Raw genomic sequence first — 27,989 nt, 5'->3', positions numbered from 1 at the left:
TACGTGCAATCTGAAGCACCCCCAAGCCCTGGATAATCCAGTTTCTACTTGGTGCCTCATTAACCCCTTCACTGCCAGGGGACCCGCATTACATACAGTGGGTCAGAGGTGAAGGAATTTGTAATCTTAAGTGTGATATAACATTATTGCGTGTGTGCGAGCGTGCGTGCGTGTGATCCAGGATTTTTACTGCACACTTATACATACATGTTCAGAGTTGGGATGTGAAGAAAAAAAAAGTCACCTCAAACATTGTTCTCCATGGGAAACATATGGGGTACCCCCATCACTCTGTGCACTGTGTTGCCGATCTTGTTGGCTGTAAAGAAGAGCCAGCAAAGGCGTCAAAATAAACTCCGATCTCTTAACAGCCCCTGCTAGCAGAGCCGGGGATGGGGGTAGGGGGTGCTGGGTACTCTGCATGCAAATTTAATTTCAGAGACTTTCTCTCCGGAGAGGTTTGCAGCCTCTGAGCCCTTCTCCGCGTTACATATGTAACAGCCTCATTGAACCTGACATGTCAAATTCAGGCCATTTGTACAAAATCTCCCTTTAATAATACCGTTTCATTTCCCTCAAATGAGACTTGAATGCACGTAAAATGGAAAAGGATATTTAAACTCTAACATTAGGCAGATGTCTTTGCCAGGGGCCGAGTGAATATATGAGATTCTGAAGTGCTTAACACGTTTTCGCTGCTCTCTTTTAGAACATGTCACCAGTTTTATTATTTCCCCCCTCACCCCCCCCCTCCCCTCCCCTCACCCCGGCCTTTCACTTTAAGCGGAAAATGTAAATTGAAAAAATGGTTTAAAAAAAATATACCGAGCTTTACTTTTTCAAATGCTTCCCCATTGCATGCTGGGAGCCTGTGCTACATTTGTTTTATAAGCATGTGATGTTTGCATTGCATACATCTATTGCACATTATTTTTTGAATTCTGAATGTTAATATCATTGAAGAACGTTATCATTATTATTAATGTCTTTTCAATTACTGTTCAAATGCCCGTTGCTCTCCTACAATCAAATTCTGTTGATACCTTTTAGGACATTAAGAGCCTGCAATGCATTGACACAGGTGTAGCAGCAAAATGGTTATTTATTTATAATTATTTCGCTTAACATGGTGCTCCTGGAAATTAGATTGGTGAAGATCAACACCTTGCTGGTTTCTGTGGCACAAAAAAGGTTAATATTTTCATAGCCTGATGGCTGGTGTGCCACCAAGTGATTATAAAGAGAGAACCCGGATTCAAATCACATACAGTACATTAGTGTAAAACTCTTACTACAATGAAATCCCCAGAGTTCTAATAGGTATAACAGATTGTTTTAGGGCAGACGTGTGCCTACATGTGTCTATGGTCTACTTCAGTGGTTTTTAACTTTCTTTTGGTTAAGGAACCCTATAATTATATTGTGAAATTCTGCGGAACCCCAACCCTCTCTAATAGCGTGTCTGAGATCAGATGCATTGTAAGGAACCCCAACCCTCTCTAATAGCGTGTCTGAGATCAGATGCATTGTAAGGAACCCCAACCCTCTCTAATAGCGCGTCTGAGATCAGATGCATTGTAAGGAACCCCAACCCTCTCTAATAGCGCGTCTGAGATCAGATGCATTGTAAGGATCCCCAACCCTCTCTAATAGCGCGGCTGAGATCAGATGCATTGTAAGGAACCCCAACCCTCTCTAATAGCGCGTCTGAGATCAGGAGCATTGGAAGGAACCCCAACCCTCTCTAATAGCGCGTCTGAGATCAGATGCATTGTAAGGAACCCCAACCCTCTCTAATAGCGCGTCTGAGATCAGATGCATTGTAAGGAACCCCAACCCTCTCTAATAGCACGTCTGAGATCAGAAGCATTGTAAGGAACCCCAACCCTCTCTAATAGCGCGTCTGAGATCAGATGCATTGTAAGGAACCCCAACCCTCTCTAATAGCGCGTCTGAGATCAGATGTATTGTAAGGAACCCCAACCCTCTCTAATAGCGCGTCTGAGATCAGATACATTGTAAGGATCCCCAACCCTCTCTAATAGCGCGTCTGAGATCAGATGCATTGTAAATTCTTCTGTACTCGGTACAAACTTGAAATGACCAGAAGCTTGCAGGGAACCCTGTAAGGATGCCCACGGAACCCCAGTTGAACTCTTCTACTTGTTACACTGGTAGGAAGCTTCATATCCAGTGCTAACAGTGTAGCCGCAGAATGTACAGAATAATTTACTAGCACAATGAGTTTGTATCCCAAAGAGCTTCCAGTCTCATTTCTGTAGAAGGGAATAAAGTGGTTACTTGCAAATATGGGCCAGAGGTGCCCTATGTCTTAGCACCGCTTCGCCATGTTATTTCACTCGCCTCCTTCCTCTTCCCACCTCTTGGTTTTCCAAGCTTTTCTCCCTCATTTTCTAAAGCCGGTGTCTGCACGGCGAGTAAAAGCATAGAAAGACCATTTTGGATCATTCCATTTAACACCTAAATCTTCTGCCCTCATTTCCCTTACTCTGGGCAAGCTATTTATTCTCCCCCCCCCCACCCCCCTCTTCTCTTCTTTCTCTCTCATGAACATGTCAGCCGCCATGCTGTAAGCGGAAAGTGCTGCCTCAGTTTTTTGGCACAGTTTCCCCTCTGCCTTCACATTGCTGAGTAGCAAAGGAAGCACCTGAGCCTGATGGAGCCAGCGAGAAAGCACTTGACTCTCTACACGTCCAGGCAATGAATCTCCAGCACGAGGAGGAAGAGCCTATTCAGATCTCCTGCTGGGTCAGACTCTGTTCATGTCCAGGAACACATTTATCCTGTCTGCTCGGGCCTTGAGAAACTCCTTGGCTGTCAGCATAGGGGCAATAAGATATAGGAGATAAAGTCTACTAAAAGCACTCCGCATGTCTCGCCTCCTCTATCTTACTGGGTTTTTTTTTTAAATTTTGTGTATTTTTCCCCCTTTTATTTGTAACATATTTTCGTAGGGGAGATCGCCCAGAATGGCCTCCTTTACGTCATTTATCACGGGGAGTGTTCTGCCGTCTTGGAACCCACTGGGACTGGGAAAACCCAACGTGTTCCTAGTGCAGAACGGGAAATTGTTTTATAGCAGTTTGCTGGTGACTTGTGTCAATCCCAAGGCAATCTGTATTAATAGAGAACAGTCACATTGGATCAAAATCTGCAAAAAAAGAAACGTGTGTCTGTGTGTCTGTGTGTGTCTGTGTGTGTCTGTGTGTCTGTGTGTGTCTGTGTGTCTGTGTGTGTGTATCAATCCTTTGGTAGAGGAGGATGTATCTGTAATTACGTTTTAATACCAAAATGTTAACAGCAAAAAGGTAACAATGAAAGCACCAAGAATGCAATAAAAACAGTTTTCGCTTGAGAATAATCATACCTTATTGAGGAACGTATGCTGTTACCATCCCAAATCCACAGTGATGCGGGCAGAAGGCCCCAAGAACCGTTGTAAGAGTTGAAGAGCATGATTGCATTAATATTTCATGCACCCTTTGTTATTTACCGAGACTATTACAGTAGGTGGCGTCACAGATAGGATTTTGATTCCTTAATTAAAATAATTTGCTGGTACACCCGCAGATAAACAGGGCATCCGACAGTGGTATTGTTATTGGTGTCTGTATATTACATGGCGCCATCTGGTGGAAATAGCTGGAGAGTTAAAAAAAATAATCAGGGGTAAAAATAATAATTCCTGATTTAACCGTATTTCGCTGCCAGAAGGTCTCGGAAGCTGAAGTGAAGCCTCATGTTGATCTATTTATCGCCAACGGGAAAAAAATAAAGTAGATTTTCGCATCAAGGTATTAAAGTCAGGGGGCAGAGGGGCAGCTAGCGTAATCTATGGTTTGTGCCCCATATTATCCGTTTCAAATTAGGGTGAATATTTCGGGTGGGGCTGACACAATGTTCCTGTTTCGGTATAGTCCCACTGTGCTCCCCAGTCTTGTCGTTAAGCCCCCTCCATGTCGCTGCTGTCCTGATCTTTATTTGCTCCCGTATTTGCTGATTTTAAATTCCTGTTTCCTTGCGCTTGCTGTCTATGAAGTAAATGCATTTATCTCACAAGTAGCGTGGGATAAAGTTGTACACAAATGATGTTGATGAGCAGTACACCCCTCTCTTTAATGTTAGCCCCTTGTCCTTTCAGCATGAATTGCTCTTTTTAATTTTTTTTGTATCAAACATCCCGATTTTCTTGCTCTCCAGATGCTAGGTAACCTTTTTTCACTCTGTGGGGCAGAGCTCCATGTTAACCTCCCGGACACTTAATATTTAAAACACTTAGGGCCTCATGCAGAGAGCAGCGCTAACAGGAAAAGCGGCATTTTTTGGCGAAATCTGGCTTTAGAAAGGCAGGTAATGGCGAGTTTTGAAAGAAGCGCCATTTTTTATTTGCAAATCTCGCCGCGCGGCTGGCGAGAACCTAAATCTCTCCAGTGTTGAAAACGGCCGTATTCAGAGGCGCGATCGCCATCTAGCGGCTGTTCGCGCCAAAAAAATGGCGCGATTTTCAACATTTTGCTTCGCCAACAAAAGTTGGCAAGAAGCTGGAGCTCGGCGGCCGGTGGGGGAGAAAAAAAAAAACGCAATTTTTTTACAACAAGTTTCAACAGCGCTCATATCGCCGGTTGAAACTCTCCATATGCAGACAGGATTTTAAATGCAGTTTTATGACCTTTCTGCATATGGAGATTAAATCACGCCAAAAAAGGTACTATTTTTTACTTTCTCCAATTAATTCCACCGCTGCTCTCTGCATGAGGCCCTTAATATCTCATGGAACGGAGCATCAGATTTTAAAAAGAATAACAGTGTAGACCTCTTAACCGTTTGAGCGTCAACCTGGGGGGCACGGTCTTCCTGATCTTAATTATGTGATCGCTTGGTGTGGCGAGCAAGCAGTTGCGGGCAGGCCCCCCCAGGACAGGAACAAAAGTGGTAAGTAGGGAGAACTTACCGTAGGAGAGAGTTATGGTAAGAAGCATGAGGCACCGTGTATGTTATAGGTCCCCTGGGGGGGCGGCCCTTTTGACATTCAGGGTACATTTTGGGGGTCTCGGAATGGTTAAAAAAATTGCACACAAAAAAAGGCGATCAGTGCAGACTGGTGTTTTAATAATCCATAATGTTTTATGGTTTAGCGCTACTTAGTATATATTGCCCTAAGTCAACTGGAGAAAGGAAAACACAAGGTGAAACACCCTCTTGGGGGTCACACAAGAAGATCACCTGAGCCTGGCTAAGGAGACATATACTGAAAATACTGTATGCGCCAGCTCAGCATCACTAAACATATGTAATAGCAGAGAAAAGGGAAACGGAGAATGAATGTTTCATGAAGTCCAGCTTCTGCAGCTTTTATTTGTCGGATAAAGACGGTTTCTCATTAGGAAATAAAAACAAATGTAGGATAAATAAATTGTCCAAGAGAGCCGCACGCTTCCAGAACCCGTCTTTGGACCAGTATTAGAAGGGACATAACTGGTTCTCACTGCTTTCAATTCTCTTGTAACCATTGAAAGGTATTATGGGTACTCTGCATGCAGTTCTAGGGTAACCCAGTGCCCCCCTCCCCACGCCACGTCAGATAAGCAATCAGTGATATGTTGAAGGGAGCTATTTTTCTCAGGCAAATTCCGAGTGCTTATAAAGCAGCTCGGTAAATGCGGTCACATATCAGTAAAGTGGACATGATTAGAGCGTTAAACACATTACTGCCGTTGTTGTATTCTTTTAATTCCATCCGGAATATTCTCCCGTGCCTCTGACTTTTTAATGTTTCTCTTTTTTAATCTCTTTCTCCTTTTTTTTTATTTTCCGTACCTCACTCACTCTCCCTTATTTATCCCCCAACACCTGCCTCCCCCTGCCTCCCCCCTGCCTCCCTCGCTCTTTCTTTCTCCATCCCGTTCTCTTTCACCCTCTTCTATTCACTGTCTCTCCCTCCTTCTTTCTTTTTTTTCAGTTCCTCTCTTTTTCATTCTCTATCCCCCCTCTCTGCCTTCTCATTCCTTTTTTTCTTTCTCTCTTTTTGTTCCTCTCTCTCCCCCCTCTCTCTCTCCCCCCCTCTCTCTCTCCCCCTCTCTCCCTCTCTCCCTCTCTCCCCCCTCCTCTCTCCCTCTCTCCCCTCATTTCTCCCTCTCTCCCCCCCTCTCTCCCTCTCTCTCTCCCTCTCTCCCTCTCTCCCCCCCTCTCTCCCCCCCTCTCTCTTCCTCACCCCTCTCTCTCCCCTCCCTCTCTCTCCCCCCTCTCTCCCCTCCCTCTCTCCCCCCCCCCTCTCTCAACCCCCCTTTCTCCCCCCCCCTCTCTCCCCCTCTCCCCCCCCCTCTCTCTCCCTGCTCTCTTTCTTAGCATGCTCCCTCTGATATCAGTTTGTTTCCTCCCTCCCCTTCCATGTCAATGTGACACCTGCAAGCTGACTGCTTCTAATATGCCCCTTGGCACTTGCTGACACTGTGGATATGCACAGCAAGTTAAATTCCCACCTGATCAATAAAGGAGAGAAGGCAGTCCGTCCGACCGGTCGATATTTTTTTATCTGCCTTCAGCCCAGTCCTGCTGATGACAGCCCCCTCTCCAGCAAAGACACTCAAGGGCGTTGGGCCCTGGCAACCCTACGGGTTTTTGTGTGTGTGTGAAAATTCAGATGCCTACAAAAAAAAAAAAGAGAGAAAAGTTGACTGGTGTGGCCTTTCCTTAATAACATCTTTATGATTTATATCAATTTTTAATTGAAAAAATTTGCGAATTAATTGATTTTCAGGGACTTGCCAATTAACATTGTAATTGGGCGCATGATAAATTTTCGCTGGATTTCTGCTGGCGACCCCGTCTCTTCTCCCGCCGCTGTAAGGCGGGTGGCTGAGGGTAATGGGTGCTACGCCATGCAGCGGAGAGAGGGGAAGATGAAAGATATTTAACATGCGGCCAGAGCATACCTCTATAATTTAAGGGAAAAGGACATAAAAAAAAGCTAATAAGGACGGCGATGACAAGTCTCATCCGCGGTGACACATCGTGGCGTAAATTCATACATGAGTGGGCACAGCGAATATTATTAACACTTTAACTGCTGGAGGCATTTTTGGCCATCTTTTATTTTGTAACAGAGGGACTCGATGCACCGCTTAAACATAGACCCTAAATCGACCTTTTTTTTCCCAATACATGTCAATGGGAGATTAACCAATTCAGTGCTGCAGGCATTGTTGCTGGATTAAGAGATCTCCAGAATTGTCCACCCCCCTGTGATATGATCCACGTTGTGTTAGTATGTATCGGCAAATGGGTTAACATGGGACCCAAGATATCAGGATGAATGAAAGATTAACACCTTGCGTGCTGCAGGTCAAAGCATTTCTTTAATGTCTCTCCATCTCTATATGGGGAGTTGTGTTGGTGCTTTCTTTCATGTAGTAAAGTAACAGATGGGAGGAGCAGGGAGTGTGATGCCTTTTATTGGACCAACATATAGTTGATATGTTACAAGCTTTCCAACAACACAGGATAGACGCACAGAAATACAAGGTGTATATATACAGTATTGCAGAGTATCTAGTTACAATGGATATGCAGAGGATGCAACATATTGTGACAGAGTGGATGCTGGCAGGCTAATGTGAAAATTAAGTGTGTGTGTGTGTGTGTGTGTGTATGTGTGTGTCTGTGTGTCTGTGTGTCTGTGTGTGTGTGTGTGTGTGTGTGTGTGTGTGTGTGTGTGTGTGTGTGTGTGTGTGTGTGTGTGTGTGTGTGTGTGTGTGTGTGTGTGTGTGTGTGTGTGTGTGTGTGTGTGTGTGTGATGGATTAGCATGTATGAGCCAAGTTGTTTATATAGTTTCTTAGCTGACACCATTTGCAATATATTTTATTGATTTGATTTCACTTTATCAATATACAGTGCAGAACAATCCAGTGTATGTTGGATCCCACAAGGTTTACAATCTAATCTTGAATACTTACAATATGAAGCTTACCTACAAGACTCTCTTTATATAGCAAGCAACCTATTCCAGGTGACCACAAGACTTAGGCCCAGATTCACGAAAGGGTGCTAAGCTTTAGTTCCAGCGTATCTGGGCCTTCAATTCTTATTATCTCTTAACAAGATAGGAGAAACCCTTCGGCAAATAAGGCTCTTGGAAGGGAATATGCAACAAGGGGAGGTGAGGTGACAGCTGTCATCTCTTCTCCTGCTCCACGCATATCAAGGAGGTATTTGAACTTGCAGCCAGGCCTGATAAGGAGAGAGACAACACAACCTGAGCCAAGATCATCCACAAGCCAGAGATTTTCATGTAAGAGCCGTCATTACGCCTTCAGTTTGCAAAAGCTTGGGCAGCTTTTCAGTAGGACTTAACTTAATCCTCATGTAGGCCCTCCGTAAACCAGCCAGATCAGGCAGGATAACTTCCTATAGCCCGTCGTCTCGTTTACTAAAACAGGCACTTTTCAAGGCCAAAGTCCCTGTGCGGTTCATGTAGCACTTTCTCTGCTACCAATAAAGCAGCAATCCACTCCACAATGCATTTGTACATAAGCTCAAATTATAATGCACGCTGGTTTCTCCAGCAGGGGGATTTCCTCTCCTTTGGCGGGGGGGGGGGGAAGAATTCCAGTTAAATAAAAACAATATTTAATATTTGATACTGGAATCCCGATTTTTTGTTTGTTTTGTTTTTAAATGTATTTTTTTGTTTGGCTTCAGTTGCTCCTATGACCATCTCTGCCGTAGATTTTTAGTCATTCCTTGAACCTTGTTTTTGAACGCTTGGTATTTTAAGAATGTAAAAAAAAAGAGGTCCAGACTAGAAACAGTTGTTTCAAGATGGAGAATATAATACATGAAAACTTTGTTTTTCCGCTTGTGGATACCAATTGTATTTTAGAATTCAAGATCTACCTAAAATGTTTTTTTAAATGTTAGTTCTCCATGTATATCTCCCAAATGCACAAAAAGACTGAGGAAACGGCACCCATCACAGTCATAGGGTTGCCAAGTGTCCGGTATTGAACCGGACTGTCCTGTATTTGGACACTCTGTCCAGTAAATAATTAGAGGTAATACTAGACATGTACGAATCCGGTATTACTTCTCTGGACTTATTGACCTAATCGGCTTGGGGGGGGGGGGGCGGTGTTTCCCTGAGCAGGGAGAGAGCAGGGCTGTTGCTAGAGGGCTGAGCAGCATCCTCCATCCTGATTGACTGCTGCTGGGTAATGCAGCTAATCAGGAGGAGGTGTCAGGTGGTGGGGCCAAGGAGAGAAGGAAACAGCATGGAGCAGTGTGAGGATGTGTGTGTCTCAAGTGCGTCACACATTTCACGATTGTGTCCAGTATTTTCGGAGAAGCCACCTGGCAACCCTATAATCACAGAGAGCTTTGTGAAATCTCCATTAGAACAGCTAGTTCTCCCCTAGCTACTCCAAAGCCACTGCCCAGATTATTCACGTATAAAGCACAGCAACGCACCTTGTTATATTGATGTAAAAGGGTGCAAAATAAAATGAACGCTTCTATAGTCAGTTAAACATCTGATCAACCAATTAGAAGTATAACTGACACACTTTGTATCAGCAGATACAAATCCTTATTTTGGTGCAAATCTGACACTCACAGGATTTTGTTTTAACATCTATCCGAGAAATATGTTATCAGCTTTGGATTTAAACTGCAATTACTGTGTAGTAGAGTTAAACAGAAGTTAAGAAACCCCATACATAATAACTGGATGCCACCAATTATGTATCTGGGGCCATCTTTCTTCCCTAAAAATGTAGCATAAACTCCTCTAACGCAGGGGGTGCTTAACTCCAGTCCTCAAGCTCCTTCAACAGGTCCGGTTTTCAGTATATCCTTGTTTCAGCACAGGTGGCTCAATCAGTCCCTGCTTCAGCACCGGTGGCTCAATCAGAGGCACTGAGCCTCTGATTGAGCCACCGGTGCTGAAGCTGGGATATCCTGAAAACCTGACCTGTTGCGGGCTTTGAGGACTGGAGTTGAGCCCCCCTGCTCTGACGAATGGTTTGCGTCAGATGTAAAACCTGTTTGTCCCACGCTTATCCGGGTGTTCAGTTGCACATTCGTGTTGTCTATGTGTTTTTGCCTTTGCCCCGGCTCGGCTTCGGTTTCTGTAACAGGCTTGGGTGGGTCGTCCTTCATCCATCTGCAAGTGGGTTCAGTTCCCCGTGCTGATCCATGCCATGTCAGATGGGCGAGGGAGGCAGATGACATTTATGATGAAAGCGGTCTGATTATTGTCTGGAGAATGCTGGCCCGGGTGTTGATGCGGTGAATTTATCCTCTTTCAGCCCTTCCCTGATTTCTGTCCTTTCCCCTCTCCGCAGCTGATTAATCATGGAGAGAAAAGGTGGAAGCCTGCGCTCTGTCACTGGGGGTGACAAGGCACACTGCCCTGGACACTTTATCCACTGCTTATTCCAGGGGGGGCTCAACTCCAGTCCACAAGTCCCGTCCCCCCCCCCCCCAACAGGTCAGGTTTTCAGGATGTCCCTGCTTCAGCACAGGTGGCTCCGTCAAAGATCCACCCCTGTGCTAATGCAATCCGAAAAGCCAACTACACTGGCGTTGCATACCTTTTCGTTACTAAATGGGCAGGCAGCAGTGTTTCTGGCAGGGATGGGGTTAAATCACCTGTAACTTGCATACTCTTCTTTTTAATACTTTAATAATAATATTTGTAATATTATTATTACTCTTGTGATCATTATTTGCCTAAGCATTGTATTAATTTAAATATATTATGTATATATATATATGTATATATATATATATATATATATATATATATATATATATATATATATATATATATATATATATATATATATTAAGGTTATGGTGGTTAAAAAAAGTGACAACAACCCTCCACAGTAAAGCATATAGCAACTGTAAATATTACTGTATATTCATTTGCATGTCTTAGACAGGTCTGCAACCCTGTCTTTCACCATTATCGCCCAGCACACAGCACTTCCACTGTAGCAAGGGATTCTGGGAAATGACATGCAAATGAGCACACAGTGCCACCTTTTATCTCAAGCTCACATTACATGAACAACTAATTGTATATATATAATGCATTGAATTAATTTAAATATATTTAGTGTGTGGGTATATATACTTGTTATGTATGTTATATATAATACATTTACAAAAAGAGAGATCCTAAATAGTATTTTAACCTAATTCTTTCTTTGGTGGCATTTTTGAGATGTAGCCTACATGAAATGTATTGAAAATAATATTTGACATCCACAGTTCTCCATATCAGACAACTTCTGAAGGGTTCTGAATACTACTGTAGGCATGAAATAAGGACGGGAAACCCAAAAAAGTAAGATTTATCCAAAAGTGAATGTTTATAAAGGAGATTTCACATAGGACAACAGAGACAGATTACTTCTTGAAATGGGGTATCCTATTAATAATAATAATAATAGCATGTTCTTGTATAGCGCTGCTAGTTTTACGTAGCGCTTTACAGAGACATTTTGCAGACACAGTCGCTGCCCAGATAAGTTTACAATCTATGTTTTTGGTGCCTGAGGCACAGGGAGATAAAGTGACTTGCCCAAGGTCACAAGGAGCCGACACCAGGAATTGATCCAGGTTCCCCTGCTTCAAACTCAGTGCCAGTCAGTGTTTTTACTCACCGTGTGGCATTGGGAGGTTTAACTCCTTTTTTCGGTAACACCATAAGACCAGTGCCTAAAAGTGCTAAGACTTTGTGGTACCCCATGTCCTGTGTGGCAGAATGCAGATAATGCACCTGAATTGCCAACTACATCTAACTTACACATCCTTAACATCGTACAATTTGAAAGCTGAATTGATATTAAATTATTCTGTTATGAAAAGCTCCTTAAAAACTTAAGCCGAAACGTTAATTACACGTTGTCAGTTCATCATTCTCTCGTGCAGTCACTAAGAAATAAAATTACAGGTAAAGAGAAGGGAAATTAAAAAAAAAAATAGTAGTCTTTTGTAATAAAGTAGATACCAATTCCCCAAACAGATTAAAACAAACGGTAAGTTATAAAAACTGGTGGTAATTATCCTATTTTATTAGGAAGCAGCACAACGTTTTTTATTTTCAAAGGATAATTTTGCATAAATCACCTTAATTAAAAGTGTCTCACCAGCCCATGAATATCATACTTGGTAACTAATTTCCTGTGTACATGTTATAATTTAAAATGCATGTATCACTCGGGTGTGGAAAGGGAGCTGGCATTGAAATAATATGCTAGAACAGGGGTTATTACTATGTAAATGGGTCATTATTTCAATGCCCAGATTGGAAGAGTGATTAAAGGGGACTTCACAGAGAGCCCCGCTCTCCTGTCTGTGTACATTAAAAGTCATTGGGGAATTTATCAATGTTTTCAGGGACCGGGAAAAAAATTGCTACGGTTTTATCCAACTATTTTCTTATCATAGGAAATCTTCATTAGTAAAATCTGGAGACCTTTTCCCCCCGCTAGTAAAATGTTGATTATTTTTCTCTCCTATCTTTAAACCCAGGGGTCTCAAAAGCAGTCCAGCTTTTATGGATATCCCAGCACCAGCACAGGTGGCTCAATCAGTCCTGTGCTTCAGTCCCTGCTTCAGCACAGGTGGCCAAATCAGTGGCTCAGTCTATGACTTACACACATTTCTTAGCATCTTGATGCTGTCTTTCCCAACATTCATATGGCGGAAGGTTGGTGCATTGTCAGGGGAGCCGTACTCTGCTGCAAAATGGGGCAGACTGAGACTTTCTCTTTTTTTCCCCCCCTAACCACAACAGAATCTAGATTGCTAGCTCCTTGGCTGCCATAGGCTCCTGCAAAGCGTGGCATTAAATGGTTGTGGCTGCCTAACCCACCCAATACCGAAGACCAGAAAAAGAGACTACCTCCACTGGACGTGTGTGATTAATAGTAGTGCCGGTTTTATTGAAGGATCGACATCTTGGTCCTACTTTTATCTCGAAACGTCGATTTCTTCAATAAACCAACACAAGTATTCACTGAAGGGCAGTGGGGTGCGGTCTCACTTTGTGTTCCTGCAGGTGATCCTCATTCAGTGTATAAGACAGGGCACCCGTAGCAGTACTTAAAGAAACACAGGGCCTCATGCAGAGAGCATAGAATTTTAAAAATGGCGAATTTCATAAAAAGTAGCTTTTTTGGAGAGTTTTATTCTCCATATGCAGAAAAGTGCGAATTCTGCTATGTTTAACATGGATGCGTGTGGCGAGTTTAAATTGGCGAGATGCGCGCTTCAGAAACGTGTAAAAACAAATTCGCGCCTTTTTTTTCCCCTTTACTATAGGCGGCGAGCGCCATCTTGCCATATTTTCGTGGCGCGGCAAAAATGCGAGAATCGCGCCTTTTTTTGGCGCGAACAGCCGCTACTTGCCGTTCGCACCTCTCTGCATTCGGAGAGTTTTAAAAATGGCGCGATGGAGGTTCTCGCCAGCCGCGAGGCGAGTTTTAAACATAGAAATAAAAAAATGGCGCGTTTTTCGCAACTCGCCATTTTATGCCGTTTTCTGAGGGAAATTGAACAAAAAATGGCGAGTTTTGAAATAACGATGCTCTCTGCATGAGGCCCTAAGTGCTCTTATGCCCTATTGATTCAATACCGAGGCCCCGCATGGAGTGTTGACACAGAATAAGTTACATTTCCCTAATTTAATTTGATGTATTTAATACTACACAAACGTATCAAAATTGGGATTATAATGGGTCAGATATTATACAAATCTTATTTCTGTTCTTCAGTTAGTTAATGCGCGGGACCTATCCATCCCCCTTACCCCCCTCTTTGAAAACCTTGTTTTTCAGACATTTGCATCAAAGGGGGGATTTGTTCTAAATTGTGATTTCTTTTAATGGGCCAACATACAAGTTTGTTATAAATAATAATAATAATAACTTTATTTCATATAGCGCTTTTCTCCCAATAGGACTCAAAGCGATTACTGTATAGTGCACAGTACACAGCACATAGAATTTTTTGCACAGTGCCTTCCCAGATGAGCTTACAATCTATTATTATCTATATGACATCCTAGAGTTTTTGAAACCTCACAGGTCTCTTCTATATATGTACATTATGGGGTCTAAGTTCACAGGCAGCTTTGTAAGCAAAATTGGTGCAAAGAGTGTCATTTTTGACTTGCATCTCTTAATGTCAAGGTTTTTGCGCCAGTTTTTGCCCCATGTGCATTAGCTTGCCACTATGGGAGGTGTGAAAAGGAGTGACACGACACAGATTATAATGACATGTATCAATACTGCGTCTCTATTCATTACTTTTTCTCCATAAAAAATAAATCTGCCAGGTCAGGGGTGGCGTATGCGATGATACATAGACCACCCACTCATCCATGTCAGTACCCATGAAATAGAGACTTGCGAGGCTTGGAAAAACTCAGTGCAGTAACTTTTCATCTATAAAAAATATATTGGGTGCACTAAAAGGTATCACAACCTGCAACAAGCCGACATGTCTCCATGACTAATATGGCTACTAAGGTTCTAGACTACATCACGGGGCAGGAGATCACCCTGGTGTGAGTTTTTAATAGCTTATAAGTCGGATTTAAGTGTTGACTTGTGGCTGGCAATCCCTGCATCCAGCTCCCTCCAAGTCCTTCACCAGACCTTGGTTATGGACGGCAGGAATTGGATAGGGGAGATGAAAATAAACGCCTACGTGTAGCCCCAGGAGAACATATCTTCTCCTATCCCTTCGCATTTCATAACACCCAGCCATCTGACAAATCAAGGAGCATTAAAGGCAGCCAAATTCAATTTCTCCCCCATGCCACGGCTGCTCAGCATCTGGGACAAAAGTGTCCTCAACAAAGTGAACATGACAGCGACATTGCTTTTTCTGTCACATCTCATGTGTTGATCTCCTAAAAAGTCTCATAAAAATGTATTGATGTCTCCGGTATTGCTCATGGCGAGTGTTAGAGGGAGGCGCGTGTGTCTGTGCTGGAGTGCGAGTATGTGTGTGTGCGCGCGGGTGCACGTGGATATTAATACGGAGTAGATCTGATTTGATATGTCTTGTTCGATTGTCAGCATCTGTTTAGCGAGGGGTTTTCTAATAATTGCTGGCTCTTGTTCACTCATCCTCAGCTCCCCGACTGCAGGTTTGCATACAAATTCTGTTATTAAATACAAGTCACAGCCCCCACCCCCCTCCACCTTCTCATCCATCAGCGCCGAGAGGCTACAAGAAGCTTGTCTCGGGCGAGGGGCAAACGACCGCCCGCACTGAATGTACTTACCAGCCCCGGCATCGTCTCAAACATATTTCAAAATCTCTTAGCTGCAGGTGCTTTGTGGTCTGACAAATCGAATCAGGGAGAAATAATTTATTTCCCTCTGCTGTTTGCAGCATGTTAGCCGGAGAATTTACATCAGAAAGATTACTTTAATAACCACAAAATTATAGCGCAATCCTGTTTGCGATGTTGGCTTTAATGTGTAATTGTTTCAAATGTAACCTGTCTTAAGGGGAGGTGGGGGGGGGGGGGGAGAGCCATTATTAAATTTCAGGCGTATTGCTCCGGGTGCTGGAGTGAGGCGGGGGTGGGGGAGAGGCAGGGGGAGAGAGGGGGAGAAGCACTGTCGTTTATTGGCAGACTGCAAACATTAAAAAGACAGCAAGCAGATATAACAAATCATTTCAACAAAACTGACATTGTTGTGCAGCTGAGCCCTCGATCCTCTGTCATGTAAGAAGCTTTTTGTCCTGTGATGGGGTAATGCGTTAAAGAGTAGGGGGTGCAGCCACATGTTGGAATTCTGAGGGGTACAAAGTAATGTTGTTTTAATGTTGGGTGCAACCTAATATGATTATTTCTGGCCGACATGTTGCAAAGCCAGGAATTAGATGGTAAGCTCTTTGGTACAGTCATTTCAGGAGCCTGCACTGGGCAGTCCTGCATGCACTGGCCACACCCAAAATGTCAATGTCACGTTGCCTTAGACCAGGGGTCTCAAACTCAGTCCTCAAGGGCCACCAACAGGCCAGCTTTTATGGAAATCCCTGCTTCAGCACAGATGGCTCAGTCTAAGCCACCTGTGCTGAAGCAGGGATATCCATAAAAGCTGGCCAGCTGGTGGCCCTTGAGGACTGAGTTTGAAACCCCTGCCTTAGAGCAATGACCCACAAATAGCCTGCAAGTGTCTGTTGCTGGATGCTCAAGCAGTCATTTGGTTTGAGACCTGCACATTTGAACTATAATGGGGAATATAGGGAAAGAGGACATCGATCTGAGCTTCCAGTGGGACCCTGTAACCCAATGTCCTATGCAGTTTGTATTTATTTTATTCATGATCCTATTAGAACCTACAAGAACGAGGCAGGTTATGTACACTTGATGTAGACGTCCTTATTAATCCACCAAATATATACATCTGAGAGCAGACGTGTCTGTGTTTTTATTCTGCAAAGTGTCCTCTCTTTAACCACGTGGCAGGTGGCTGTAGTGGAAGGGAGTCATGTATGGGCATCAATTAAGCTTTTTTCTGCAATGTTCCTAATACTCATGCCATAGTGCAGAGGCGGCCAACTCCAGTCCTCAAGGGCCACCAACTGGTCAGGATTTAAGGATATCCCTGCTTCAGCACAGGTGATTACGCCACTGATTGAGCCACCTGTGCTGAAGCAGGGATATCCTTAAAACCTGGCCTGTTAGTGGCCCTTGAGGACTGGAGTTGGCCACCCCTGATCCATAGTGAGTATTTTTATTTTTTTTACTGGTGCATCCTGAATTCGTATTCCCGTTTCTATTAACCCTTTTAATTCCCTTTTGCGTGTTGCAGTACTTTCTGTCAGTGAATCCCACTTCTTTGCGTTGCATCCTTCTTTTTATTTTTAGAACGGATAGGATTTTAAGGTTTCTAAGCTCGATGCAAATAACAATAATCTAGTATACCACAGAGTATATTATGGAGAAGTGCATTCTGGATCTTGTAGTTTTTATTCCTCAGAAATTGGTAGTGTTTATTATTACATTGGTATCCATAGTCGCATTTACTGTGTTTTTTATTGATACGATGGGCACACATGGTGGTTGTTATACTTACCCCGTTTCCATATTTTCTTTACTGACAGTAAGAATTCCATGCTGAAAGAAGTAATGGCCCCCAGTACACCAAAGGTAAGTGTCAAAGACCTATATACCCTGGACAGCAAGAAGCCTCTGAGGACCATTAAACACAGCACACATACAGTGTACATGTTACTTAGGAAAAGCCATGCTTGCAGTAAAGTATGAGAAGCCTAATTAAAACACAATTAAAATAGACCTGTGCCTGTATGTATAATGCAATTTGTTCCACTTTAAATTGAATAACCTCAACTTTAGGATTAAAATACAGTAGACGTAAAATAACTCTTTTTAGGCATGTAAAGAAACAGTCTCAGTCAGTTCAAGCCATACTCCGTACTCTTTGCTTGAAGAAATGAAAATGCAGATGTGACGTACCTAGGGTGACCAGACATCCCGGTTTTTACGCGTCTGTCCCGGCTTTTTGGGGTGCTGTCCCGGTTTTCTATCCCACTGGCCGCGCATGCAGGATCGGCACTTGCCAGACACTCGTGCGCATGCGGGATCGGCACTTGCCAGACACTCGTGCGCATGCGGGATCGGCACTTGCCAGACACTCGTGCGCATGCGGGATCGGCACTTGCTGGCTGCTAGTGCGCAATCGGCAAGCTCCGATCACGCATGTGCATGAATGACCTCAAAAAGCGGATACATTTGTCCCAGACCCTAGACGTACCCCATCTTCCAGTAACTCACATTGCAATAAGGAAACTTTTTGTTAGGAAGAAACTATAAAATGAATAATATTAATAAAAGTCAACCACAATTATGGGGAGAATTGGCTAACGTGGTGTAAACAGATAGTGGCCTATATACTAAGATAGTATTTTACTTTTTATTGGGTGTCAAAATTGTAATGCTGAAAAGTAGTAGAAACCGTCTATTTATTTATTTATTTAGAAAAATGTTTTACCAGGAAGTAATACATTGAGAGTTACCTCTCGTTTTCAAGTATGTCCTGGGCACAGAGTTCTAAAAATACATGGTTACATTATCATTAACTAGTCAAAGTGTGTATCATTTGTATGAAAGTCGTTATGTGATTTCATACATGGGACACATAGTTGTTTTAAATCAATTTTGATGCTTTACGTTATATTGAATACCTGATTGATACAATTTATATTAAAACTGAACTATGCGTACTTTTTATTTATAACTAATATTAGTAAATATAAATGATTAGTATAATACTATTTACTATAGCCATACAGTAAAATAATAAATAATTTGTTAATCTATATAATGAAACATCCGTGCTGCGTCAAATAAATAAACTTCATTCTGCGCTAACATCATAAACCGACTTTTTAGGGTTTACGTCGGGTTCAACGTGGTGGTGGATTTTAACGCACTTATGCGAAAAAAAATTTTTTAGTATGTGCCATTTACATCTGTGCGCCAAACCCGGCACAACCATTTCTATGCGCCAAAATATTTGACAAAAACAAGACGCTCACCGGGGAAAAATATGATTCGTACATACAGTAGGCGCACAGAAGCGCAATTAAATGTGTGAGATTTCTGCGTGTCAGTTTTACGCTAAAAAAAATGCAATTGCAATGCAAGGTACGTTTGCCCCCTTGTGTGCCACGGGCCACGGACACATTCCTGGATACTATAGGGTTAAGCAAAACACCACTGCTTTGTGGCGATTTGTCACTCACACAGTTCCCATTAGAGTGATGCATTAGATTCGTATCACTAAGCAGATCCAGTGACAACAACAGACACGAAGGATTAAGAAAGTGTTTTGTCTAATTTGCTTTTAGTGCAATTTGACAGAAAATTGCTTCTTGTGTCCGCTCTGTAAAAAACAAATAGTAAGATATCCTTTAAATAATCCAAGGAAGAGCTGGGTGTGAGTGCATTCCCAGCACCTGATACATACTTACTACATAGATCCTCCTCTAAACCCCAAGATTACCATTCACAAAGTCCTATATGGTATTTCATATACTCTACATGGCACATCTGCCACACATTGCACCACAATTGTAGATGTTTGGTGTGGAGGATTTACCTTCATCCCTTCCACCAACAGTCAACCAGTCCAGCCTGCTTCTGTGTTGATTGGTGTATGTCGGCAAACCTGTCATCTAGCAACGCTTTTGGCGTGGTCCCACAGAGGGAATGCAGCCTTTGACGTTATCCCATAAAGAAGATGCCTTTTTAGGGTCCTTCTGAGCGCCTGCGGGCTGCTTGTTTTTGATGCCCGTTGATCTCTGTAATGAGGGACAGAATTCTAAGGAGGGAGAACTGGTCACACTCCCCAGAAAGGGAAAATAGTCTCCGCTCCCTGCAGGATACTGTTTGACTCGACAAAGTGCCGCGTCTGTTTCAAGACTGGGGATTAAATAGGGCCGCAGAGCCACCCCGAGTAAAAAGGGATCAGCTGTGCCCCGCAGCTTTGTCCTCCTATTCCTTAAAGTCTCTGGAGCGTCAACTTCAAAAGTTCTTCAGGAAAAGGAAAGGCTGGGATAGAAGTAGAAAACATTTTATTAGGTCATGATACAAAGCTTTAAAGCACGTTATCCTGGAGTATTTATTGATTCTGGTGTTTTATTATTCAGATGGGATCTCTTTAGTGTCCATGTTTAGCGTCTTTTAGTAGAGGCTTCAAATGGAATAATTTGTATGTTGTCTATTTTTCTATCGGTCTAACCTAGACTTCTATCTATCTAGTGAAAGAAACCAATAGGTCCATGTGTGCCCGTCAATACCCTTACTCTGTGCATTATTGAGTCATTCAAAGTATGAGTTTACATTTTCTATATTCCACAGCAATTTCCTCTTAGGAAACCGAGACCAATACAAAAAAAGCCCCCAGTAATAATTACTGATGTTGTCGCTCTTCAGTATAACTCACTGTAAAAAAAAACCATCCAATGAAGAAGTCTCTATTCTGGGAAGGGGCCGGCCTGTGGGAAAATACTGCAGGTCAGAGGGCAAGGAGGATGGGCATTAAACAAAATAATCATAGCATAAGTGGCAAGCGTCTGTATTTTAGGGTGTGATTTAAGTTACATATTAGCAAGTATGGCCTGTAAATGCACTACAGCAAGGGTAGCCAACTCCAGTCCTCAAGAGCTACCAAGAGGTCAGGTTTTCAGGGTATCCCTGCTTCAGCACAGGTGGCTCAGTCAGTGGACTTAGCCACTGATTGAACCACCTGTGCTGAAGCAGGGATATTCTGAAAACCTGACCTCTTGGTGGCCCTTGAGGACTGGAGTTGGCTACCCATGTACTATCGATACTCAGTATCATCATTTATTTACATTTCAGATGGAGGGTTTCCCCCCCAAATTAACCACTGCTTTTTAGGATTTTGATTCATTTTTGCTTATCTTGCGCTAATAAACCATAATGTTTAATGAAGGTGCAAACGGACGTACCTTGTGGTTAATTATACGAGAATGGCTTTTTATTATTACAAATTACTAGTCCCACTGGACTCTTGTCGCTTATTCCATGGGACTATGATAAAATAAAAAACCACACATAGAGGCTATTTGACAACAGCTTTCAAATTACAAAGGTCTGTCTCTTCCTTATGATTAGGAGAACTTGTGTACAACACCCATGTATATACATTGTGCGTTGGTTTTAATTACAATGTGTCACATCCTGCAAAGAGCCCAGTTTCTTAGGAAACCAACACAAGTACACACACTAAACTGGCCCCCATTCTTCCTTTTGCTCAACACGATCATCCCCCTAAAGAGCCCTGTTAAGGATTTCCATGCTTTTAATGTGGGAGATGTCTGGAAAGATACATATGAACAGCCAAATAAATATATAAAGAAAATAAAATTACCTAGCTAGGTTTCTAGGATCATTTATTGGTCGCAGGTTACCGTTCTTAAATGATAACAGCTATTAGTATCACTTCTAGATGCTTCCAGCCGTGTATGGGAGGGCAGGCAGGCAGAAAACATGTCACTTCGCCACCTTCATGTTAAGTGATAAGCACCTATTTAGATGGCAGAGTTAAAGTCGAAACCTTCAAACAGGAAACACTTTGTGCTGGAGTAAAAACAGGCCAGATAGATATATAAAAACAGGGTTATTTGTTCTGCTGACAGGAGCTGTGATGGATGGTTTAAGGGAAAAAAAAAAAAAAAGTGTGCGTGTGTTTGTTTTGCTGTGGCTATCAAAAACCAAAGCCCATCGCTTAATGGCCTGAAATAACTGTCCTTTTAAAGCTGCATTTCAACACAGCCTGCAAAATATGTGTTTTGTTAAAGTTAACATGGCAAAACGTACAGAATCACCAGAGGAGCTACGTCAATGGTAGAAAGAGGCACAAGCTCATCCACTGTCCCAATTTGCATATATTTTATTAGAGGCTGATACATTATTCATTTGGGAAGATTGCCCTTAATAATTGCAATGAGGCACTCCTGGTGTCAAGTTATTGGATAATAACTACAGGCAATTGCAGGGGGCTTTTGGGGGCTGTAGAACCCAGTGAAATGATTGGGATACAAATATTTAAGCATGGAGACGCTGTATGTATGTGTCGTCTAATTCATATAGCATCAAATGTGTACACAGTGATTAACAGGCATGACTATTACAATACAGGGATAAATGCACATAATATAAGCATTAGAAAGAAAGAAATTCCTGTTGCAAGCAGTTTATCATTTAAAACGGACTCGTCCCCAATAATTACATTTTAATTTATAGATGTACTTTGAATCACATAAGAAATCTTAAAAGGCAATGTATAACTGCATTGATGAAGATCACACAAGTCTCTTCTTTACTAATCTACGGTGGACTCCCAGTTTTGTTCAGTTTAAAGTTGTTCTTCTTGTATTTAGTTGATTTAGTGCATGGTTTTAGATGCGGCTTACAGTGTGACAAAAGTAATATGCTTTATTATTTTATTAAATGCTCCTCGTTACAAAGCACTTAGGGCCTCATGCAGAGAGCAGCGCTATTTACAATCTCGCCATTTTCCAGAGAAAATCGCGCTAAAAACAGCTGAAAATGGCGAGGTAGGAAAAAAGCGTCATTTTTTTTTCTATTTGAAAATCTCGCTGTGCGGCTGGCGAGAAACTACATCTCGCCAGTCTGAAAAATATCCGAATTCAGAAAGGCGCGCTCGCCATCTAGCGGCTGTTTTTGGCGTGATTTTCTCCAATTTGGCAAGAAGCAGGAGCTCGCCGGCTATAGGGAAACCAAAAAAAAATGCGCGATTTTTTTTTTCCCTTTCAGCTGCGCGCATCTCCTCATTTACAATTCTCCACATGCAGTAATGCTAAAAATAGCGGATTTCGCCCATTTCTGCATATGGAGAATAAAACTCTCCATTAAATCTAGTTTTTCTAAAACTCTCCAATTATTTCTACCGCTGCTCTCTGCATAGGCCCCTTAGTTGCAGACTGAGGCCCAGATACAGTAGGTATTCGAGAGGAACTCTCCGGGCTGAACTGTGCTGATTTCAGCATCTGGGACCCCTTGCTTCCCTCGATTCTTACTTGTGCTCCTGGTAACTGCTGGGCACCCAATCTGGTGGTTTAAAGGTCCGGCGGACCCATAGGAAGCTGCAATGTCATCCCATACAGCTTCTTATTGGCCTATGTGACGCAGGAGCTTCAAACTGCACAGAGCTACCAGCAGCACCTTCTCAGGTACATATCTCTGGAAGCAGGGGGTCCCCGGAGCTGAGAGTAGCTGAAGCTGCTGCTTCAAACCTTTTAAGTTAGCATTACATTGCGTTAGCTTCATATTACATGGCATTAAAGGAGCAATCCAAGCCGGAGAATTCATCTGCAAGTGTTTTTTTTATTATATATATATATATATATAAATATATATATATATATATATACATATATATATATATTTAATTGAAGCAGGGGGTCTCCGGAGCTGAACCCCATTATTTTCAGTTCAGGGGACCCCTTACTTTCGGAGTTACTTGCCTCCAAAGTAGGTGCTGGAAGCCGCTCCGGCTGAGAAAGCAGGGCTTTAAAGTTTAAAGCTCCCGCGTCACATGGGCCAATAGGAAGCGGCACTGATGACGTCACTGCTTCCTATTGGTCCGCAGGGCCAGAGATCTAAAAATAGCAGCCATTACGTGATCACTGGCAGCCGAGGAGAGCTGCAACCGGCACCTTCTTCAAAGCGGGGACATTCGGGCTTCAATGATATATATATATTTGCAAAACACTTCTCCGGCTTGGATTATTCCTTTAGTGCCATGTAATATGAAGCTAACACAAGGTAATGCTAACTTAAAGGTGTGAAAACGTGGCTGAGCCGTGTTAATCTCAGCTCCGGGGACCCCCTGCTTCCAGAGAGTACGTACCTGAGAAGGTGCTGCTGTATCTCTGTGCAGTTTAAAGCTCCTGTATAAAAAAAATTGCCGACTTGGATTGCCACTTTAAGCATGTATTATGGTTACCTAAAGGTAGCGTTTCTCCCATATAGACCCTGAAATCTTGGTTTTGCTGGAGAATACGAGACAGAGGGAGAAAGAGAGAGAGGGCTGACACCTGTCCTCTTGTCCTCAATGATGGAACCTTTAGTGGCTGAGAAATGTACCGCAGGAAAAGCATACTCTGTTCTGCTATTATGCAGCATACAATGTCAAGAAAAAGTTTGTAAACCCCTTAGTCCTCGTCCATAGTGCAAGATACGGAGCAAGCTACATAGCTCGCGCAACAAACGTGTGTATTCCAAAGCGCATGGCCATAGTGAGCGCGAGCTTGCACGTGAGATACAAGGATACCAAAAGCAGAGAAGACACACTTGTTTGCTGTTGCAGCGAGACAGCCTGGTCATGTGAGTGGCTAACAGCCAATGAAAATGTAGTAAGCTATTCTGCCTGGATACTGTTCAAATGACTTTTTGTCAGTTAAGTTGTGCTTGCTGTGAGAATATGGACAACTGAACTATTGAAAATGTGATTCCTGAGGTTTACAAACGTGAACATTTAATTCATACCATGACAGAAATATTAATGATAATTTATAGACAGAAATTTCTGATGTATTGTCCATTAATTGTATTTAATTGTTAATGTATTTATTTTTATTTTTTTGTAGTGTACAATGCTTATTTCAATGCATCACATTTTATATAAAAAATTTTTTTTAACAAGGCATATTTTCATTCATGACGGTGTGTATATATATATATATAATATATGTTTGCTGAATACTTCTGTACATTGCATGGCATTATGCATTTTATTATTTGCTGAAGGTGTGTTCTCATACATGACACCCCCCCCCACGACATGATCGCGCCCACCCCCTCACTCGCTTTCCAAAAACCTACAGTCCACACATCGCCGGGGAAGAAAGCTCGCACGAGGCAAATAGCACTGTAGCGCTCACGCTCGCTTTCACTATGGACAAAGCCTTAGGATTTTCACATATTTCGAACCTAAAATGTTATTAGATCTTAATCTAAATTCGAATAATAGATCAAAGAAATTACACAAAAACATCCTTTTTCAACATTTATTTATCCACAAATGATTCAACATTCAATATCCACGTGTGAAAAAGTATGTGAACCCTTAGATTCAGTACCTGATGGCGCCCCCTTGAGCAGCAATGACTTCAACTATGCATTTCCTGTAACTGCTGGTCAGTCTCTCACATCGGTTTTGAGGAATTTTGGCCCATTCCTCCTTAGGCTACGTCCATAGAGGGGGGAGTCGTGCTGAGCAGCGCTGACGCTGAGGCTCGCCTGCTCGGTCAGGAGCGATTCCATGGACTGGCAGGCGAGCCAGCTTGCGCGATTGGGGGGGGGGGGGAGTGGGGCAGTGACGTTGCCGGGCCAAAAGCCCGCGAAGCGCCAACGTCACGACATCGACGTCATGACGCCGCTTCGTGCTGATTGGGTGTTTTCAGCCGACAGCGCGCTGCGAAACAGGCTCTGCTGTTGGCTGAAAATCCCAGCGCCTCAGCACGCCTGCGGACGCACGCGGGAGCCCCCTCTAAAGACATCCTCATTGAGGATCACGGGGCTCCTCGCGGAGCGTCCGCATGGCTCCCCCCTCTATGGAAGTAGCCTTACAGAACTGTTTCAACTCAGCGACATTTGTGGGTTTCCTTGCATGGACAGCGCACTTCAGGTCCTGCCACAACATTTCAATGGGGTGTAGGTCCGGACTTTGACTAGGCCATTCTAAAATGTGCAATTTCTTCCTCTGCAGCAATTCTTTTGTAGATCTGCTGGTATGTTTAAGATCATTGTCTTGCTGCATGACCCCCTTTCGCTCCAGCTCACGGACGGATGGCCTGACATTCTCCTCTAGAATCTTCTGATACAATGCAGAATTTATGGTGGTGTCAATGATGGCAAGCTGTCCAGGTCCTGAGACAGCAAAGCAGCTCCAAACCATCACACTCCCACCACCATGCTTGATGGTTGGGATGAGGTTCTTCTGTTCGAGTGCAGTGTTTGGCTTTCGCCAGACATAACGTTTCTTATTGAGGCCAAAAAAGTTCTACATTTGACTCGTCTGTCCATAGAACATTGTTCCAGAAGTCTTGTGGATGATCTATGTGCTCTTTGGCGAACTTCAGACAGACAGCAATATTCTTTTTAGAGAGCAGTAGTTTCCTCCTGGCTATCCTTCAATAAATACTATTCTTGGTCATTCTTTTTCTGATGGTTGAGTCATGAAGACTCACATTAGCCCAGGTGAGAGTGTCCTGCAGATCCTTGGATGTTACTCTGGGGTTCTTTTTGACTTCTTGGGTGATTTGCCGGTTTGTTCTTGGAGTGATTTTGGTAGGACGACCGCTCCTGGGTAGAGTGACTATGTTCTTGAACTGCCGCCATTTGTAGACTGACAGTGGATTGGTGGGGCCCCAAATCCTTAGAAATGGTTTTGTAGCCCTTTCTAGACTGATGAGCATAAATAACTGCTTTTCTGAAGTCTTCAGAGATTTCTTTTGATCGTGGCATGACATGTTTCCACACGCCTATATGGTGAATACCAAACTTACAAAGTATCTGATATTTATATAAGATGGGGCCTCCCAAACTCAAACCCGAAGAACTACCTAATTATTTAAACATTGGATTCTAATTATCTCCTTTAATTTAGCTGATAAAACCAGGGTTTCACTTACTTTTGCGCATAACCTGGCTCTTATTAATGTTTGTCTAATTCATGCATCATTTTGTTTCAAAAGACATGGAATTAGTTAATATAAACCCTATTAGATATTTAAGAAAAGACTGGTTTTGATTCAAAAAGGTTATCATGGAAAAACTATGGAATTTCCGCAATTATCATTGGGGTTCACAAGCTTTTTCTTGCCACTGTATTTGCTGTCAGTGACATCTGGTGCTTATAAGTCAAGTGATGAATTTCAGGATGTTATAACATAACCGTATCTTTGCTCACATAGGCAACTGCTCAGTTCATTGCAGTTACCGAACCCAGCGCTGTTCTCAACAGAATATTAGATTAACTGGTAATAGGTTAGAACTTTGAAAAATAAATGTAAAAAAAAAAAAAAAACCTCCCTGATTTTAGTGAGCTAAGTCAGTCATAGCACTGCCAAGATAGAATGAGGAGGTGAGGAGAGTGCATGGCTTGGGCAAAATTTATGGCTTTGTTGCCATTAAGGGAAAAATTAGCCGATGGCGGCTATCATATTAAAGGGTGAAAGAGCCGTGAATTATTTTTTTAAAGATCTTATTGCTTACAATGATAATTTTACCTTACAAAAGGCCACTTTTAATGAGCGAACCAGGGAACAAGACATGATTGAATGCTTCCTTTTTTTTTGCCCATTTTTTTGGATTTCACTTTCTTTTTTCAAAACACATTTTAATGCTTTTTTTTTTTTTTTTAACTTTATCGGTCTCTTTTAAAAAGCCGAGTGCCCCCCCCTTTTTTTTAGGTAGTTGCCGCTAGGTGCAATATAAAAAATTATCTTTATCTGCCAGGCGCGAAAATAATTTAAGGGTGTTATGCGAGATACTCTGTTTTAATGCAGATGTCATTTTTTTTAACAAATTTATGCTGCCTACAGCGGCTTTTGTCTTTCCTCTTATGCTGTAGCAATCCGTATATATTGCGATATCCTTCTGTTATATTGTATGAGTTATAAAAGGTTATGACACTGTGCTCATTTGCATGTCATTACCCAGAATCCCTGGCTGCAGGGGAAAGACAGGGTTTGCAGACCTGTTTGAGACATGTAAATGTGCTCACGAGTGGTATTTTTTTTATTATGGGTTATAACAAAATGGCTTCTATCATCATAGCAAATAACAGTTTTGCTTCCTGGTGAACAACTCCTATCCTAACAGAGCAACCAGCACCGCATTTATTAAAAAATAAATAAATAATATTTAAAAAAATGTAAATAGTACTTTGTTTAAAAAAAAATAAGTATCCTGAATCCCTCATTTCTCATTATAGCAGTTGAATTGTTGCCGTTTTCACTTAAAAGCTGTTAAGTTGCAAGGGAATTGGGAGAAAAAACACAGGTGCTTATTCCCGCTACAATGTATGGTAAGCATATACCATGAATGGAAATACTGTGTACAGTAGAGACAGAGTGTACAGTACTATTGTGAATGAGGGATGTAACACCTATTTTGTGAATGGTAACATGGACGTTATTCCCTGACAGAAAGGCTATGCATTCAGGCTCCTTTAGCACTGCAGGGGTTAGATGGTACAGATACATTGGCCTAATCCTATAAATAAACACTCCCTAAGCATGAGAGAATAAAAGGTGGGGTTTAAAACAGCCATATAATTACTTCAATTAGGGCAAGATGTCCTACTTTGTATAATGTTAATTATATTAAAGCATAGCATTTCTGTGGGGGGAATTTTTT

At 42.4% G+C, this 27,989-nt stretch overlaps 1 protein-coding gene across 5 annotated transcripts in view; it reads left to right on the top strand.

Annotated features, from left to right (window-relative positions):
- Positions 1 to 27,989, top strand: part of RNF220 (ring finger protein 220) — a 204,761-nt gene that overhangs the window by 124,461 nt on the left and 52,311 nt on the right. For 3 of the 5 annotated variants that reach the window (XM_075616195.1, XM_075616196.1, XM_075616194.1), the window contains exons 4-5: positions 17,159 to 17,204; positions 27,565 to 27,657. In XM_075616195.1, the coding sequence (XP_075472310.1) occupies positions 17,159 to 17,204; positions 27,565 to 27,657 (139 nt within the window). The remainder of the gene's footprint in view (positions 1 to 17,158; positions 17,205 to 27,564; positions 27,658 to 27,989) is intronic. The other 2 variants (XM_075616198.1, XM_075616197.1) reach the window with 1 other exon arrangement.

The sequence above is a fragment of the Ascaphus truei genome, chromosome 10, assembly GCF_040206685.1.
Source record: "Ascaphus truei isolate aAscTru1 chromosome 10, aAscTru1.hap1, whole genome shotgun sequence".
In the NCBI taxonomy this organism is placed as follows: Eukaryota; Metazoa; Chordata; class Amphibia; order Anura; family Ascaphidae; genus Ascaphus; species Ascaphus truei.
The sequence above is the reverse complement of the archived record's forward strand: the minus strand, read 5'-3'. Positions and strand labels throughout refer to the sequence as shown.